This window comes from Mastigoproctus giganteus, chromosome 12, assembly GCF_048544385.1.
Source record: "Mastigoproctus giganteus isolate SK-2022 chromosome 12, ASM4854438v1, whole genome shotgun sequence".
NCBI lineage: Eukaryota > Metazoa > Arthropoda > Arachnida > Uropygi > Thelyphonidae > Mastigoproctus > Mastigoproctus giganteus.
In genome coordinates, this window is record NC_143586.1 from 80,047,157 (window position 1) to 80,067,556 (window position 20,400).

Genomic DNA, 20,400 nt, shown 5'->3' on the forward strand with positions numbered 1-20,400 from the left:
ATCAGCAGTGATTATCCATGCATTAAGAATTTTCAGATAAAGGAACCACTAGGTAGCAGTGATCACAGTGTACTGATGTGGGATTTACTTAAAGATGTAATTACCACCAGGGGTAAGGAGAGAATTTTTGCTTTCGTAAAGGTGACTGCAGTGGTCTCAGACATTTTAAAATTCTATACAGTGGGACCAGCTGATGATGTTACCAACAGCAAATTCTAAATTGGAAGCATTCAAGGAATTATTTTAAGAACTAATGACACTCATCTTAAAATGAACCTCATTTTAAGAACTAATGACACTCGTGGCACAAGAAAATGCATGGGATGCATATAAATTTCTTTACTTATTATACAAGGTTACAGACAATACGAAGGTTAGTAGAGTTGTTAATGACATTAAGGACGCAATGCTACTGCAAGAGGATCTGGAAAAGTTGAGCAGGTGGGCTGAGAGGTGGCAACTGAAGTTTAATATTGACAAATGCAAAGTTCTGCGTGTGGGTAGCAGTAACCCCGAGGTAACATACCAAATGTGTGGTACTAAACTCAGGGTAGTGGAGAATGAAAAAGACCAGAGGGTAATTGTGCAGTGAGATATGAAGTTTTCTGAGCTGTGCAGACAGACTGCAATATTATCTCATGCGGTCTTGTCAATGATATATTGGAATTTTGCTAGCAGAGACAAGGAGGCGATTATCCCTTTGTATAAGGTAATGGTCAGGCCCACCTTGAGTATTGCGTACAGGTCTGGAGGCCTCATTTTAAGAAAAAAGATGTGGAGCTGCTAGAACGAGTACAGAGAAGGACAAGACTGGGGAGGGAAACAAAGGGGTGCTCTTACCGGTGGCGTAGCTATCATGTAGGCAGGCAAGGCAATTGCCTCCGGGCCAAGGCCCTTTGGGGCCCGGCGTCTTTCGTGTATCCTGTTTTTGCAATTTTCATTAATTAATTAGGGGCTCGAACATGTTCTTTGCCTCCGGGCCCGAAAAAGGGTAGCTACGTTTACTAAACACTTGGAAGATCTCTCAGAGAAAGTCAAAAAAACTTACCTTCTCACTTCTGCGTCTCTCTAAACAATCTTGGGGTCTTAACTCTGGCCGCCTGGTTCTGGCATGTTAAGAAGGTTTCAGTACAGACTAAACTTCACAGCATTCAACGTAAAATGCTTTTAGCAATGTGCAGGGCCTGTAGAACTGTGTCTACTCCTGCTTTGCAGGTCCTTAACGGCTGTCTGCCCCTCGATCTCTTTCTTATGTACCGAGGCCTGTGCTTCTACATTAGGCACGCTGTCCCTCTCACCTTTCTTGGTATTACCATCGATGTCACTGTGGATCCCAAGGGAGAGAAAAGACGCTGTTGGAATATTCTGATGCAAACCTGGCAAGACAGATGGTCCGCTACCTCTAAGGTCTTGTTACTTTAAAGTTCATCCCTAACGTCACCTTTGCGACGTTAGAGTCCACTCAGAAATGGTTTCATCCTTGTCTGTACATTCTCTACTTTCTCTCTGATCATGGCTCCCTTAATGCGAAACTAGCAACTTTCAACCTTGCTGAATCACCTCTGTTCTTGTGGTGACCCAGAAGACTGGGAACATATTTTATACCACTGCCATCAATACCTCCTAGCCTTCCTAGCCTAACCCCTGCTGGCACTGGCTTTTGGCCAGTGCGGGATCAGATATATATATATTTTCCCCCTCTTTTTTTCTTTTCTCTTTTTATTTTTTTCAGTTTTATATTTTATTTATTTATTTTTATTTTTCTAATTTTTATTTTCTCATTTTTTATTATTTATTTATTTTATTTATTTTTTTTTTTTTTTTCATTTCTTTTTTTTTTTCTTCTTCACTTTTTATTTGTATTTATTTACTTATTTATTTTTGCTGGTTCCCTGGGTTTGGGTGCCCGATGGACAGGATTTTATTATCTAGTTTTTATTATTTTCTTACATATATATATTTTTTATTATTTTTTTAAAATTTATTTATCATTATTATTTTTTTTTGTTTTGCGCTGATATTAGGGCAGTAAGAGCTGGTAAACCAGAGCGTTCGCGATACATGCGTAGTTGTGGCCTACCTCCCTGTGGTGTAGACAGACACTGGGCAGGCTTTCCAGGTGATCGCCTGCCTGGTGACAAAACGGCTCTTACCAAGAAAGGCTTGGGGTCTGCAAATTAAGCACCTGCGAGGTGATCTGATTGAGGTGTATAAGGCCTTGAATGGTTTCAGCAGGTTCAATGCTAATGGGATACTTCCTCTTTCTCAGATTAGAAACCTGAGTAGACATAAACTCAAATTGAGGAAAGACAGTTGTAGAATAGATATGCGGAAATTTGCCTTTATTCAGCTTTTACAAACTTCTATCTGTCGTTGTGGAACTAGATAGCTTAAATAATTCAAGGAGGAAGTGGACAAACTTTTGGAACGAATGGATGGGTGAAATGGGAAGGGTGTTTTTATTTTTGCTGATGCTGTTCGTATGCCTATTGCTAAGTTCTAATGCTGTTGCTAAGATATACACGGTCAGTATACACGGATGCAGTCAGTATACACGGAGCAATATGGCCTTAGTCACTGACGCTCCTAAAACCCTACTACAACATCTATTGAGTTCGAGAATGCGAAAATGTCACAAAGACACCGTCTGGATGATTTTTTGGCGTTGAGGCAATAGGAAAATATCATTAGTATAATCTGTTTAAAGCAAAATACCTTAATATCGTAAGTTGTTTATGAATGTATTTAGGACAATTTAAAATTAAACAGCTCAACTTCCAACTGAAAATCAATGCACAGTCCATTCTTTTTGGTGTCATCACAGTTTTTGGAGTTTAAAATAAAATTAATTTTCAAATATTTCTTTAGGAACCATTCTAATTATTTACTCTTTATAAGATTGTTAATAATAAAATATATTTATTAATTGCAGCGCATTGAAATGATTTTGACCTGCATTTTTTCTTCTCTTACAGATGACGAAAGACAAGACATCGAATGTTGTAAATACCCATCGGAGCATCAGCACCCTAACTGCATGACCATTCGAATACCACGGGACGACCCCTTTTATAAATATTTCCGCAAAGAGTGTCTCGATTTTGCACGAATTTACGCAGGGATGAAGCCTGGCTGTAGATTGGGTACGTAAAAAATATATATTTTTTTATTTTTTCTAAACGACAGCACTTAAAAAAATGAAACTGCACATTTTCTGAAAGGAAACTTCCATAATACACCATGTGGAAAAAACCTACAGGAAAGAAATTTTGCTTCCTGTAGATTTGCAGAAATTTCAGAAATTCACTATTTAACATAAACTGCTGAGGAGTGAGGAGAGGCTATGCACGGGAAGATGAGACATGAAATTAGTGATTTCGAAATTTCAGATGACTGTTTATTAGAAACATTTCGAGCATAAAGGCAAATAAGGTTCCTGGAGTTGATAGTATTAACAGTAATTTTGAGAGTTCGACCAGAGAGTGTATTGAACCATTGAGGGTTAATTATGAGGGCATCATTGGACTCGGGAGAGATTCCTTTGGATTGGAGAAGTGCCAACGTATCGTCAATACATAAAAGCAGTTCTACGAGAGAATTCAGTAACTACAGACCGGTTAGTCTGACTTTGGAGGTAAGGAACATCTTGGGGTAATAATTAAGAGTGCAATCCAGGGAAAGTTAAATATAAATGGTATTTTGAAGAACCACAACATGGTTCTGTTAAAAAAAAATCATGTTTGACTAATCTGGTAAGCTATTTTGACATAGTTACTCATGAGCTGGATAAAGCGAACAATTTCGACATAGTTTATTTGGATTTTAGCAAGGCATTTGACTCATGTTCTCATGAGAGCTTACTGTATAAGATGACACATGTTCAGATTATTTGACATCTACTACTGAACTTTTGTATTTATATATCTTAAATATCCTTCGCTATTTCAGGTCCCCGACTACAGACCAACATCCTTTCTTCGTATATTGACGCTAGTTTTGTGTATGGAAACAACCAAGATGTTGCCACCAGGCTACGAGAATTCCGTGGAGGTAATAAATTATTCTCTCTGTCTGTTTAAATACATGTAACAAATAGTTCATGATAGTTTAAGATTATGATTATAATTGAACATTATCATGGTTCAAATTAATTAAGATTACCATTTTTCCTCATTGTATACTTGACAGTTGATACAATCGGTGTAGTAGTAGTAATTTTATAAGCAGAATTTCGGGAGATTCTTTATGTGGCAGGGCTAACATGTAATAGTTTCCTCGAGTGAATATCCGCTAGCTGCGTTACTATAATATGGAGAAAAACAATGGACGGATCGAGGTCATTCGTTAGGTATACCCACTCCATGCTCACGCTAAGAAGCGAATTAGAAGAAAGCCCAGTGAGTGGCTCTAAGACCTTTATTGTTTTGTTTTGTTTTCCTACTATATCAACAAATGTCCACGCATATAAACGATGAGATCACTTGTGTTCTTTCAGTTTCCGGTTATGGATTGTGAAAACTGCAATTGACTTTCAAGGAAGAAGTTTCGAAAAGTAATCAGTGTAGAACGCACATGCAGCAGCCCATGCACAGTATACGATCTGCACGTTCAAAGCAGTCTAAAGTGCTAGAATGTGACGTTATTTACACTGAAAGCAATGTTGTACCCCATTTTGCTAGCACTACCTTTTCGCTCATGAAACTGGTCCACTTCGGAAACATAGTGTTAATTGTCTGGCAGCACCTGGGGGTTCCCCCAACTGCCTGATTGATGGAAACCATACAACCATTTCTGATTTATCAATTCTCAATGTTAAACCAAGAAAGAAATTGCATCCTTACAGAACGTCAGCCCACGTGAGTCGATATCTTTAGACATAAGCTCTTTACCAAGTAACGTATATTTTCTGTTCCTTGTGCTGAAAGTTCCACGAAACAAAATTTTTCGTTTGAAGATTCTTCCGATCTTTTCCACACTGTTCATTTTATTTTACGATAGGCCTTTCCATCTGACTAGTCCAGTGTAATTATTCCATTTCAGAAGAACACGCTCGTATTTATCTGAAATATTTTTTTTCCTAGTATTTATCTGAATTTGTGCAACTTTCTTATTGTTTTTTTTTCCCTAACACGGATCATTTCTCATTTGGATATTCCGATCCCATAATGGAAGTGATATCACTCCAAGTCTTTAGCTGACCTTTACAGTAAGGCAGATCAATAAATCTGAATACCAACTCCACTCAAAATTCCTTGTGATATATTTCTCTCAGCCAGGAGGAGACTCGGAACATCTTTTTTGACCGAAGTTAATTTTTATTTATTCTTTAATTTGCTACCGATTTCCACATTTAGGTTTTGCACATTATCGAATCAATGTGCCATCGGAATTCCACGGTTCCATCCTTTGTATTTTCTGTGTATCTAATATTAATGTTGCTCGTTATAATCAATTATGCTCAGTTTTGCTCCGATTATATCATTTGAATATTGTATTCATGTTTGAACAGGAATTTTGAAGACATCTCCGTTATATCGTGATCTCGGCCTGAAGGATCTTTTGCCTATGAAGATGGTAGAAGCAGACGTTGGATGCATGGCAAGGCCTAGAAACGTATACTGTTTTGATGCAGGTAAGTTCTTTTTTAAACAGTTACCTCAAAATTGGTGAGGTTAGCGTTAGAATAAAGTTAATCAATAACATACGTCAATGAACTCAAATTGGGTAACAAAAATACGCAATGTAATATTCGCCAGACTTACATAGTTTAAACAATTGTTCCCAACTTGATATAGTAAATAGTTATAATGAAAACGAAACAAAAAATTGTCTCTTAATTCCAGGAACCAGTCCTTCCGACTGAAATAAATAGCCTCCAATCCAATAGGCTACAAGTACTATTAGCTAGCTACCTTTCTTCTGGTCAACAGTTGAAAATTAAGCAGAAATGCCTTAATTGGGTAGTTATATCGAATATATTAGGTGTATTTGCAATATTAACTTTTTTTCTCTCAAATTACTTTTACCTGTAGTTTGCCATATTCAACAAGGTAAGAAGACAAGCCCATTATAAAATAATCTATGAGAAACTTGCAGTAGAAAAGATAATCCCTAACAACTCGAAACAACGCTTCGACATGACTTGGGAGGCTTCCAAAGAATGGGCAGATCACACCTTTAGAGATTATGGTAATATACCACCTTGCTCAAGCTAACCTCTTAACCCAATAGCCAATCGGACCTCCACTGGAGAAGCTATCCATCTCTAGTAGGGAAATAGCAGCGGTCATCAGGAGCCTACCAAACAAGTGCACCACAGGCCCAGACAAATTCCCTCTTTTCATTAATAAAATATGTAGCCCTTACCTGTAGATATATTGTCCCATACTTTCAGTAGAATCATTGAAACAGCCACTCTCTCTAATGCCTGGAAAACGTACTACACAAAACCAATACCTAAAACCAGTAGACCTAAAACCTGGAAAGCCTACATACCTATCTCCATAGGATGCAACCTATTTAAAATTTTTGAGAAATCTATAATCAAACAAATAAATAATCAATATCGTTGCTATCGTTCATCCTATCTTCACTTAGTCATTGAAAACAGGTCTACTATTACTAACCTCCTAGAGACAAGTTTCAGGATCCAAACCGCCCTGAACAGTAAAAGCCAGATGGATATCCTATTCCTGGACATCAAAGCCGCTTATGACAGGATAGCGATCCAACCCTTCCTCCACTTCCTGGAATTTCATTGTTGCATTACAGGAAATTTAATCTATTGCGAGATTTACTTACAGAGAGGATCATAATAGTAAAGCATGAAGATTTTAGCTTCAATTACACAGTAAATAAAGGAGTTCCCCAACAGGGGGGGGGGGGCTCTCTGTGACATTATTTGCCACAGCCCACGATCCTTTCCTCTCAACCTGCAATAACATCCTAACCTATGCAGACGACCTGAAAATATTCTTCCCATCCAGCAGTAGTGACAGTGAGCATAACCTTGCTCTACAAGCCACACAGCAGTAACTAATCTGGCCAACTTCCTTGCCTCGATTGGGCTTGAAATTAACCCTCTTAAAACTGCCCAGATGTCCTTCACCAGAAAGCATAAAATACATAACATCACCATTCTCTTAAATGGCCAACCCATCCAAAAAGTCGATCATCACAAGGATCTGGGAATTGCCTGGGACAACAAATTATCCTTTACTGAGCATTTACCTACCACCAGGAAGAAAACACTAGCCGTCATCTGGCGCTCAAGATAAGAATTAGCTGGGGTTCAAAATGCTCAACTGGTGAAGGAATATATTGTTAGGGGCGTTGCCCCAGTGGCCTTATACGCTTCGATCATCTGGTCCTCAGCTCCTGAAACGTACGTTAAAACCTTCCTAAACATAGAATATTGGATACTCAGGTAGCTAAACAAGATTTTCCAATTCCCCTTCACTGTCTCCAGAGGCATTTTGTATACAAATGTGGAGTGGACACCGTGGATGTTTATTGTCATTTGGACAAATATTCATATACTGGCGATGCGACTGACAGGAAGATATTGCCTGCAAATTAAGCCCTTCGCTCTAATCTAAACTCATTGAAAAGTTTAAACAGGATGTTCCCACTAAATACCATAGAAACCCTAAACCGGTTTCAAATTTACTGTGAAAAACTATGGTCCAATAAGACTTTGTTGACAGAAAGACTATCTGTCAACAAACAACTGAGTTGCAACACTACCAGGTGGAACCCATGGTCTTTTAGTACTCGGAATTATGCTGTTATCACTACATTCGGGTACGAAGTTAATAAATTTTAGTGTTGCGAATGCTCCTCTACGAAGACATCCAGAAATGAAGAACAAAATTTTTATATTAATACATATTTCCTTTATTGCTAAACTGTAAATATTTTTGTAAATTTATCCTCTGCATTGTAAATAGCTTTCACGCAGTATAAGGGGCGATTGTATCTTACAATCAACTGAAAAATAAATAAGAAAATCTTTCGGCCTTTGTCCTGGCCATTTGGTCTATTCTACAGTGTTCGGTAACCAGTTTAAATACAGGGTTGTACTATCTTTAGAACACGTGGTTCACACTGATAGCTCGTGATCAGAGAATCTATGGCACCTATGAAAAGCAACCCAGCCCAAACCATTCCGTACCATAAGGTATCCTAGATAAACAATCGATAGCTGGTTTCCTCAGGTACGCAGCCTTCACCGCTGATCAGCATTCTTAAATACTTAATTAAAATAGTGAGAATTTGTTTTGGGGGAAAGAATTTATTGAGCTATAAAGTAGAAAGTAGAAACTTTATATACTTTATAGCTTCAATAGAAACCCATTCGAAGCTTGATGTTGAAGAAATTGCATTATCTTGATTCTGATGGCACTTCATGAATAATCAGCTCCGTACCCTCGTGGGTAGCACAGTTGATAGACTCGCCGTCCTCCTCACGCCAGGTAGAAAAGACCTGAGTTCGAGTCCCCGTTGATGACGTGAGGAATTTTTATGGACCTTTTTCACAAAGTGGCTGAGTTAGTCGGTCTCAGGCGAGGACAGCATGTTTTTTTTTTTTTCTCGCAGAAACTCGGGTTTTTCGGCCATCAAAAACAGAAAATAGATCACAGAACATAGAATTTGCAGACAATATACAAAGCAATATGGCTTTAGTCGCTGATGCTTCTAAAACCCTACTACACAACAAACAACAACAAAAATCAACTCCGTGATGTGTGGTAGGTCATAAAATACAAAGAGTCAGATTTTATTACCTTGCCAACAAGTCTGGCATACGTTATGTTCAGTGTTGGTGCACAGGGCTGTCAGCCGGGGTAGATCATTACAAGATGCAGACAAACGTTCTTTTGCATGTAGCGAATCAAACCGACATTTACCATCGATGAATACGATGGTAACTGTCGAAAAAAGAAAAATCCACTGAATGTATGCTGATTTCAGTCGGATGCTGAAATACAGTCTGCGCGGGTAACACAGTGGGGAGGACGTCACCGTCTTCCCCACTTTGCCTTTTCCTCAAACACGGTGTGGAGAGGACGTCACCGTCCTCCCCACATGGGTGGAAAAGGCTTTGGTTCGAATCCTGTCGATGACGCGAATAATTTTAATGGGATTTTTTCACTCCGTGGCTGAGTTAGTCGGTCTCAGGCGTGGACAGCAAGGTTTCTCCCCCAGAAACTGGGTTTTTCGTCCAGCAAAGCAGACAAATCGACCATAGAACACACGCAATTAACAGACATAAGACACGCAGCACATCATATGAATTTAATTATTCGGGTGGCCTAATAGTTTAGTTTTTTTTTTTTTTGGATGCTGAAAATACCGCAAGCTATCTGAGATCAAGGGCCCTCAAACTCTCACTGAACGTACGCTATAAATAAAAAAAATTAATATTTTCATTGCAGCATTAAAATATACAAAATGTAATATGTAATGGTAATTATGAGAACAATCACGGTTATTAATTTTTTCACTCATTCCTGTACTGTTGACTGAGTTCGATACTGTTTAATGAAGCTATAATTTATTTAACAAAAGAAGACAATCGGATATCGCTTTCAGTGTTTTTTGAAAAACGTCCTTAACTGTACTTGGACAATCTTTGATTATAACAACATTCAGTTTCTGTCCATTTTTTTAAATATGTTGGAGGCAACCACCGCCTGTCATTTCTTCTCCTAATTTTTAATAGAAAATCTTTTATGAAGTGCCTTCACAGGGTGACTCCAAGGGACGAGCCATTCTATTGGAAGACAACTTAATTTGTAGTTATTTCACATCGTGGAATTAATTTTCAAGCATATTCTGATCAATAACTGCACCAACTTAAACGAAGACTGAAATCTAGTCTCTAATCTAGTATGATCTAGCTTATCTAGTCTATAATTTAATTTATATCTATCATAGGCGCTTGTGTCACCCGATAATTTATATGCATCCCATGCACTTTTTCTTCTGTGCCACGAGGTTCATTAGTCCATTAAAAATTGTCTGAGACTACTGTAGTCACCTTTACGAAAGCAGAAACCCCTCCACCTTTCATGTTAGTTACATCTTTAAGAAAATCCCAAATCAATACACTGTTATCACTGCCACCTAGTTGTTATTTTATCTGCAGATTCCTAATGAATGAATAATCAAGTTTAACACCATCACTTATCTTCCTTCAAACTTTACTCGTTAATTTAACTCACACATGAACATCTAGCTTATAGATTCTACAACTGGCCATTGCGCAAGCTCTCCTTTTCCATCGTATCAGCATCCAAGAATAATGTGTAACACACCACTTCAAGGAAGTTTTTGGCATTTGTTGGTTATATGTGTTAGTTTGGCGTTGCTGTGCTTACGAGCAGCTACTCCTTCATAAAACCTAAGAATGAGTCTTCTGGCTTTTTGACTTATGCAGTTAGCTTTAGTTCAAACTAATAGCAGAAGAACCTAATGATATATAGCTGGTATAACATCCACAATCAAACCTTTTAAGATGCATAAGTCCCTCCCATATTGCGACTCATTTACTACAAGGAAGCACTATAGATATCTGTAGTGCTTTCTTGACGTCTTTCGTTGCTTCCCCTGAACTGGTCAAACCCATTTTACTGTTTATGGAACAGAAGGTGTTCCGAACACTTATAGCATTAGTAGTGGCAAATAGCACAAAATTATACAGAATCAGCAAAAAAAACCGCCTAAGCTGCTCATCTCCTCTGATAACTTATCTAATTCTTCCTTAAATTTATTCAAACTACCTACTTCCACAACGCCAGATGGCAATTTGCTCCAATAATCAGTTACTCTCTTGCTGAAGCAAATCTTCCCACATCAATCCTTCAGCCATCCTCTTTCGATTTAGATATGTGCCCCTTCTGTGTTGTCCAAAAACGAGTATCTCATTAGTATTTAATTTACTCAATCCATTTAAAGCCTTGAACACCTCAATCAGATCTCCTTACAGGTGTCTATTTTCCAAACACTGCAATTTTGCAGAACTGGAGTCTTTTGTGGTGAGAGTACCCATTTGGGTTCTTAACTCATTTTATTGCTCTTTTCTGCACCTGTTCTAACAGTTCCACATCCTTCTTAAATCGAGGTATTCAGACCTGTATGCAGTACGTAAGAAGTAGCGAAACCGTTTCCTTATACAACGGGATAATCACCTCATTGTCCCTACTGGCAAAATTCCTATATATTACTGCCAAAACCCATTAGCTGTCCTCCAAGTAGTCTGTCTGCTAGTAGAACAATGGGGTTTACATCTAGTTCTCTTTCGTTCTCCACCACGTTGAGTGTGATGCCACCTAATTATTAAGTTAATCCTGGATTACTCCTGGCCGCAAGCAGTATCTCGCATCTATCAATGCGAGATACTGCAAATTTTTTTGCAAATTTTTCTCAGTTGCCAATTTTTCTAGATTTGTTGCCATACTACGCCTTGATTTTCGTCATTAACCATCCTGCCAACCTTTTCATCATTTGCAAACTTACACAATAAGCTTGGTATGCCTTTTGAAATTATAGAGACATATAACAACCGTGATTATGATTGCACTTGAACTCCTTCAGTCCAGCGACCATAGGATATCGTCTGTGCCAGATTATGGAATTTTTGGCACCAGGGACAATGAGAAGCAAACTAGCCTTTACCATAGGTAAATATGAGTTTTAGTTGCATATTTTATGGTCTTTTATTTTACATTTAAGATAAATAAGAAAACATTGGGTTGTGTTTCAAATGCTCGCTTTTATTATTTGTTTAAGTAATTAACATTTTCACTGACGAGCAGGCACTCTCAGAGGTCCAGAGAGGTCAGACCAATTCTAGTTTCTAAGGTCCCTGGATATAATTAAAAAAATAATAATAATGGTACATCAAAACAAAACACGGTTCGAAAAATGAAATATTATGTCAATATATATATTTTTTATTTTAAAAATACTTTTCTAACTTTTCTCTACGAATTGGATTATCGAAACAATTTATTTCAAAAAGCTATTTGAGGTCCATATCGTATCACGTATTAGCATCTTGCCAATATACATGATAAGATATTTGCATATCGGCATATCTGTAATTGGTAAAATGCTTCAATTTTTTACATTTAAACAACTAACTACAAAAAATAATGCTAATATTAAAAAACCCTAAATAGAAAAAACTCCACTCGGCCAACTCCTAACTACATGCAAATAACAGAAAGTGGCAACGTTAGTTGACGCTTTGTTTGAAGCGCTACTAATTCGATCCGGCCATTTTGGAAACTACAGCGAATCATGGGACGTTTTTGGATCAGAGATTTTTCATTAACCACGGTAGTTTCCAAACCACAGAATGCCGGACTAAAGGGGAGTAAGTGTATTACAATTTTGTGGTTTTCTCTGTAACCGATCCTTAAAGTAATATCTTTTGTATCCTTTATTCAGGAGACGAAAGAGTAAACGAACAGTTGATGCTGACCGTCATGCACACCCTATGGATGCGAGAGCACAATAGGATCGCTGAAATCCTTGGTCACCTAAATCCACATTGGGATGATGAAATGATCTACCAGGAGACTCGCCATATTGTAGCTGCAGAAATCCAACACATTGTGTTCAACGAATTCCTTCCCATTGTCATTGGCAGAGATACGGTGCATAAATACGGACTTACTCTAAAGAAACACGTAAGTATGCAGTGAAGAATTTAAGCTGAAGCTATGGCACTGCTACACGCGCGCGCGCGAAACACCGCCCTCGTGTTGTTTGTTTATTGTTTTTGATGTTGCCCCAAGACTATTGAGGTGTCAGTATGCTAGATATGTGAACTGTATACATTCTATGGTCAATTTTCCTATTTTTCTTAATGAAAAAAACTCTCCTGAGATCATCTAACTCAGCTAACACGAGAAAAGCTTCTCCTAACCATGACGAAACTCGAACCTAGGCCTGTTTTGAACACAAATGTAGAAGGGCAGTGATTGTAACCACTGTGCTAGCTATGATGCTGGAATGTGCCCTATTTGTATTAATTACGCTCATCGGTCCAATGACTTCTCATTTTTATTAATTGCTCGTGAACCCAAGCTGGATTTGACTACAAACTTCAAGTAATTCTTTTAGGTTAGTCCCAAACATTGCCCAACTGACTTTGAACCATAAGTTACCATTAACTGTTTTCTATTGCTTGATTGCTGAATTGAAACTTCTGCTACAATGACTGGTCCACTTTTTTAAAATTCATTTTTGTAAAGTATTTATGTTTATGTTCTTTGTAAATGGTGTTAAAATCTCATTGCAAACAGCGCAAAAGCGTCCTATAAACAGCATAAAATACTTCAATGTAAATATTTTCTTGAAGATGTTTTCTCAAGAATTTTTCCTGTTTGATATCATTTCCCATATACAGCAGAAAGATAAACTATTGCTCTAAACGGTATAATGTATCCCTTGTCATTTGTCGGTTCGATTTTATTTTTAATTCTGTTTTATTATGTATTATTATTAACTGTATAATCTTATTTTTTTTTTTTTTACTTTGAAATAAATAAATCGATACTTCTGTATTGTTCAAAATTCGGTATTCAAAACAATTAGCAGATGGTTAATATTTAAAGATGTTCTGCAAGATTAAGTGATCTTATACAGGTTTTACGATATTTACCTTAATATTAGGAGTGTACCATCGTTGAACATCTATGAGAACATCGTTGAGAAGGCTAAGACCCATCCTGGGTTATAACGCCAGAAGATTAGGAGTGTATCGATTGTAGCAAAGGTCTACAGCCTGACTTGCAGGACGTAAAATATCATGTCCCATGGAGGATGGGGGTGAGAGATTTATGCAAATAAAAGTTGTGTTCGTCTTCATATAAATCAGCTCTATGGTATATCATCCAATGTTGTAAGTTCAGCGGTAACGACTCCCTACAAGGTAGGAACTGTGCGTTGATTGAAGTGACTACCTCACTTCTTGACAGTTAATAAGCAAAAGGCAGTAGACCTCTTTTTGTGAGTACGAATAAATCTGGTATAACTTGTCGGTATTCTATATAAAGGAACTGATCATGGCAAACTTATTTTCAATTGGCCACCTGAGCCTTTCAATCAGAAGTTTGATAAACATATGCCTCATATTATGAGTTCTATTAATGCTAATTTATTACTACTCTCTGAAGTATTGCAAACACAACGTACTCTTTCCTCGAGGCCCTCCTGCTTCAGTAGCTCAGAAGAAATTGAGGTAATGGTTCCATGAGGATAATTTATCTATAGAGGATAAATACAAAAAGACAATGCCAAGAATGCAGCGTCACGTTTAATAGGCCAAGGTGTAATATTTTGGATTGAAGTATCAGCAAAAACACGCTTATTATATTTTTCTGTAATTAACTCTAACCTGTCTAAGAGACTCCAAAGATTTCCCTTTTCAGAAGGAAATAATTATTAGAAGGAATGTTCAAAACAGTGGAAAATTGTATGTATTTTACCTTAAAAACCTTCGTTTTGTACATTCCTTTTAATAACTGGTCCAGCTCTTCAACTTTTACTGTCACATCGGTTAATTATAATAAAAATTTGTACCTTGTTAAGGGTACCAGGTTAATACCAGGTTTTGCCTAAATCACATTTTATAGTTAATAATGTAAACAGACAACTTTCCATATCAAGGGATTACTAATTTGTTATTGAAGTGTTTAATAAATTATAAACACAGATATTATGAAAGAAACAATAGAGGAAAAAAATAAAATATATATATATATTTCAGGTATTTCCTCAATTTTAAAAATCAGTCAACTCACACTCCTTTCTAACAGGGCTACTACGAAGGATACAGTCCAAAAGTTAATGCTGGCGTCCGTGCGGCGTTCCAGTCAGCAGCGTTTCGATTTGGTCACAGTCTACTACCAGATGTGGTAGAGAGGTACAACAAATTCCACGAGAAACTGGGTGAGTGCGAAATGTGCTTTTTATTCTACCTAATTTTCTCTTTCAACTGCAGAATACAGCTGAAAAGTTCACTGATTGGTGGTACTTGTTTGCGATATTCGCCCACTTGTCATATCGTGTCAATCAAACGGATACTTGTAAATCAACGAAACACGAAGATCGCAAAACAGATTTCGGGTTTAAAACTATCTTAATGAATTAATAATTTCATTTCAAAATATCAAGGTTTTTTTGAAATGTGGAGAAAAGGAAACTGTTTTTTTTTTTTTTTTTTCAATAATACTGGATTTAATAATAATAGTGGATTTATTGGATGATTGTTTTCTACATCAGCATGTTCGAGAGGCAACTAGAGGGAGTAGTACTCTTGATCTGATTATCAGTAGTGATTCTTCATGCATTAAGAATCTGGAGATAAAGGAACCACTAGGTGGTAGTGATCACAGTGTGCTGAAGTGGGATTTACTCAAAGAGGTAACTACCATCAGGGGTAAAGGGAAGGGTTTTTGCTTTTGTAAAAGCGACTACGGTGGTCTGAGACAGTATTTAAATTCTATACAGTGGGACCAACTGATGATCTTACCAACAGCAAATTCAAAATGAGAAGCATTCAAAGAATTTATCTTGGAAGCTACTAGGCTTTACACACCAACTAAGAAATATTGTTCAAGGTTTAGGCCTAAATGGATGTCAGATGAACTAATGAGACATATGGCAGAGAAGAAAAATGCATGAGATACATATAAATTAACGGGTGACATGGAAGCCTATGATAGATATAAGCTGGTCTGTAACCAAGTCACAAAGGAGATTAGGCAGGCAAAGACAGATTATGAGAAATCCTTGGCAAAGGACGCAAAGAAAAATGGGATGAATCAGATTGGGCCACTGGATATTGATGGTTCAACTGTTGTTGATCCTGCTCAGGTAGCTAACAAAATAAATGAGTACTGTATTTTGCATCTACATTCACCCATGAGGAGTTATTCAGGGAGGGGAATGCCAGAGGTGAGTTAAACTCTGGCAGTGAGCTAGATGATTTTGTAATAACTGAGAGGAAAGTGGAGGAGAAATTGTTGAGGATAAATATAAAAAAGGCACACGGGGCGGATGGAATCTATCCAGTTATATTAAAGGAGGCAGCAAAGGAAGTAAGAAACCCTTAGCCATAATTATGAGAGCATCTTTGGACTCAGCGGAGGTATCCATGGACTGGAGATGTGGAAATGTTACCCCAATTCACAAAGGAGGATCAAAGGGCGACACAAGTAATTATCGACCTGTTGGTTTAACTTCTGTTCCAGGAAAATTAATGGAAGCACTGGTTAAAGAAGCACTGCGGGATCATCTAGACTAGACTTCAGTTACAGCTCGGACACAGCATAGTTTTGTTAAGGGAAAGACTTGCCTGGCCAATTTGATTGGATACTATGATGTGGTCACAAAGGAACTGGATGGAGGGAATAACTTTGATATCATATATTTGGATCTTAGAACGGCTTTTGATTCTGTTGCACATGGAAGACTGCTGAACAAATTGGAGCAGTGTGGCATTGGAGGTAAATTGCTGCTATGGATAAAGGGATGGTTGAGTGGGAGAAGACAGAGAATAGTAATCAATGGACACTCATCGTGGACTAAAGTTATTAGCGGAGTCCTTCCGGGTTCAGTGTTGGGTCCATTGTTGTTTTCTCTATATATAAATGATATTGGTGATGGTATGTCAAGCTTAATGTCCAAGTTTGCACACGATACGAAGGTTGGCAGGGTGTTAAGGACACTAATGACAGTACGCTGCTGCAACAGGATCTAGAAAAGTTGAGCAGATGGGCTGAGAGGTGGCAAATGAAGTTTAACATTGACAAATGTTAAATATTACATATGGGAAGCAGTAACCCCAGAGTGACGTATCAACTCTGCGGTACTACACTGACAGTGGCAGAGAACGAAAAGGACCTGGGGGTAATTGTGCAGGCAGATATGAAATTTTTTGAGCAGTGCAGACGGTCTGCAAGAGTAGCTCATAGTGTCTTGTTAATGATATACAGGAATTCTTCTAGCAGGGATAAGGAGGTGATTATCCCCTTGTATAAGGCAATGGTCAGGCCACACCTTGAGTACTGTATACAGGTCTGGAGGCCTCATTTTAAGAAGGATGTAGAGCTGTTGGAACGAGTACAGAGAAGGGCAACAAGATTAGTGAATGGAACAAAGGGTTTATCTTACGAAGAAAGGCTTAAAAATTTTGCAAATTACAGTGTCTGGAGAATAGGCACCGGCGAGGTGATCTGATTGAGGTGTATAAATCCTTGAATGGTTTGAGCATGCTCAATGCCGATGGGATTCTTCCTCTTGCTCAGAATAATCACCTGGGAGGACATAAATTCAAATTGAGGAAAGACAGATGTAGGATAACTGTGCGGAAGTTTGCCTTTAGCCAGCGGGTAGTTGGTTGGTGGAACAGACTTCCATCCTTTGTTGTGGAAGTTGATAGCCTAAATAAATTTAAGGCTGAGCTGGACAGGTATTTGGAACAAATACCTGTCCAGTGTTTTTTTTTTTTTTTTTTGGCTGATGCTGCATAAGCTTGCTTTCTTTCATCATATGCGTCTACTAATGACCTCTCTATATATCTTCTATAATACTTCTGACCTCTCTCTCTCATCTACTGTCAGAATAGCATACTTAGTGCTATTCTGATAGTAGATGTAACTATTCATGTAATCATTCAGTAATTATTTACAGAACTATTTTTATTCCTTCTAGAAACTCTTCGAGTGTCTAAATTGCTTCGTCAGCCATACAACTTGTATAAACCTGGAATTGTCGATACATTTATCCATAGTCTTCTCAACCAAGCGGCCAATCAGATGGATTCGGAGGTGACTACCGAAGTAAGTTGTTTCATTGTATTCATTCTCCATAATTTGATGATCACTGATCTCAAGGGTAGTAAAAAAAAAAAAAAAAAAAAAAAAAGAGAGGTAAACTGCAGCTATTATCAGTCCACTGCAGGATGGCAGCCTCCTCAACGATTCATGTTGAGTGAAATGGATCATAATCTGCCTAGTGTGGGTTGACAAATCGACCGTATTTAGCAGGCAGGGGCTTGAACCCTGGTCTACTCAAAGAGCGTGATGCTACTGCCCTCCGGCTCCTGACAACTGGGCTACGGAGCCTCAAAGGTAGGATTTACCAGCAAAATGAAGCATACAAAAGTAACACTAAAGAATCGCGATTGTTTCGCATACATGTATAGAGAAGAAACAGCATTATAAAAGTTCACATGTACAACTTCCTGTAATTCTTCTATGCATGGTTAATAAATGGGGTTTAACATCAGTTACTTTACCTTTTTAGAACTGAATATCATTAAATCTCTCATTCGGACAGTCCAAACTGTTTGTTTTTTGTTATAACTGGGGCATATTTTAATTTATTAGAATGGTGCAGCAATTATATTTTGGTGCGTTACTAGAAGAATTTGGGACACTGAAGAAACAGGCGTTTGCCCTAGGAAAAACAAATGTAACTGAGAACTCGTCAGGGACTCAGGTATTTCGTGACCTGCAAAGTGATGCACCCCCGATTTAGGTCCCAGAACAGAGTAGTCAAGTGCATGCTGCTCTGGTTCAAGAAGATTTTCTGCAATAAAAATAGGTGGAATAGAACGAGGGTGCGTTTGCCAAGAGCAGCAACTGATTATGTTGCTAACAGATTTGCAGATTTTAAGGCGAGAAAGAGAGCATTAGTATTCATGTGGGAACTAATGATATTAAATAACACGACCTGACGATTGGTCCATGCTGAAAATATGCCGCGAGTTAGGTCAGAAAGTGTATATGTTTGCAATTCTGCCCAGACGGTCTGAGGGATTATATGTTAAAAGCCATGCGGATTAACTGAAGACTGGAGGGACGCTGTAAAACTTTTGGGGGAAATTTTTATCACTTTGTAGAGATGGTATTCATATGAACAAAGGAGGTGCAAGGAATTTTGCCAGTATCATTGAGGATACCTTAAGCATTGAGGGAAATTGCTAGTTAGGGAGAAGAAGAGTAATGTAGAACCGCATTTATCTGTTGATATGAGTCAAAGTAATACTCGCACTCAACTCAAGAATTTCTGTTTGTTGCTGCAACAGCCTATGTTGGTAAGATCTTTTGAGGGTGGCGACGTTTCAAATGAGCGGGAAGATAAAGCTATGGTAACAAGCCTAAATAATTTCAAGGGGTGTATCAGGGTAGTAAACTATAGAAGATTACTAAGTCTTAACAGTGTCTACAGTAATTTCAGGAGTGTTGTCAATAAAATGGCCGAATTCCGACTCCTAGTTAAGACAACTAACGCTGACATAATAGGGCTAATAGAAACGGGGTGCCATCCGGAAATTGGGATTGCCGAGTCATTATGGTATGTACAATGTAGGTATTTAGGAAAGATATGGAAAATAAAGGGGTGACGGTGTCATATAAAAGCAGCCTTAGTGCAAAAAGAGCTTTTTCTGAGTCAGCAGTTAGTCTTGCCTGCATAGAATCTGTGTGGTGTCAGTTAGTTGGCAGCAAAGGTATTGCGAGAGCGGATGTAATTTACAGGGTTCCCTGACAAAAGCCCACACAAAAATGCCGCACAGAATAAAACCCACTGTCATAAATGCTCTTGGAAATTATTGCAAATGCGGCGCTTGTGAAGCTCCAGAACTGGGCAGCCTTGCACAACCTTACCATCTCGGCAGAAAAAACAAAATCCATTCTCCTCAAGGGCAGACTACAAATTAGAAGACCACCTACGATGAAATTAAACTTCACCCCCAGCCGACTGTACACAGAGGTTAAATACTTAGGTATTTACATTGACTCGGGTCTTACTTTCCATAACCACCTGAAATATCTAGCCACCAAAATCCGGAAGTATGCCGCCATGATCAGGAAGGTGAGCAGAGCCGACTGGGGCCTGAAGCACAAAGCTCTGACCCTCATATACAAAGCAGTATATGTCCCGATTGTTTGCTATGGTGCCTCCACCTGGTATAGACAAGCTACACTAACAAAAAACAAACAGAAGCTGGATACAATTCAAAGATTCAATCTGCTATCAATTAGTAGGGCGTGCCGCACTGTTAGCACCCCTGCCTTGCAAGTTCTAACAGGTTGTCAGCCACTCTACCTAGAAGTAGTCAGGCGAGGCCTATATTACCACCTTAGGAAAGGAACACCAGCTGAAATAGTAAATCTCCAGCTGGATCTTGCAAATGACCCCAAGATAGAGAAGAGGAGAATCACCCAACACCTACAAGCGATATGGCAACAGAGCTGGGAAACCACGCAGAAAGGAGACATCACGAGGCGATTCCTCCCAAATATAAACCATACTCACCCAGAGCCCCCTCCCTGGTTCTCACCTGGTCTGCACATGACGTTTATTATCACTGGACAC

At 38.3% G+C, this 20,400-nt stretch overlaps 1 protein-coding gene across 2 annotated transcripts in view; it reads left to right on the forward strand.

Moving 5' to 3' along the window:
• The window catches only part of LOC150077223 (salivary peroxidase/catechol oxidase-like), a 168,069-nt gene that overhangs the window by 122,161 nt on the left and 25,508 nt on the right, over positions 1-20,400 (forward strand). For both annotated transcript variants that reach the window (XM_090386951.1, XM_090386952.1), the window contains exons 7-12: positions 2,976-3,143; positions 3,949-4,050; positions 5,510-5,632; positions 12,457-12,698; positions 14,832-14,964; positions 17,731-17,858. In XM_090386951.1, the coding sequence (XP_090243077.1) occupies positions 2,976-3,143; positions 3,949-4,050; positions 5,510-5,632; positions 12,457-12,698; positions 14,832-14,964; positions 17,731-17,858 (896 nt within the window). The remainder of the gene's footprint in view (positions 1-2,975; positions 3,144-3,948; positions 4,051-5,509; positions 5,633-12,456; positions 12,699-14,831; positions 14,965-17,730; positions 17,859-20,400) is intronic.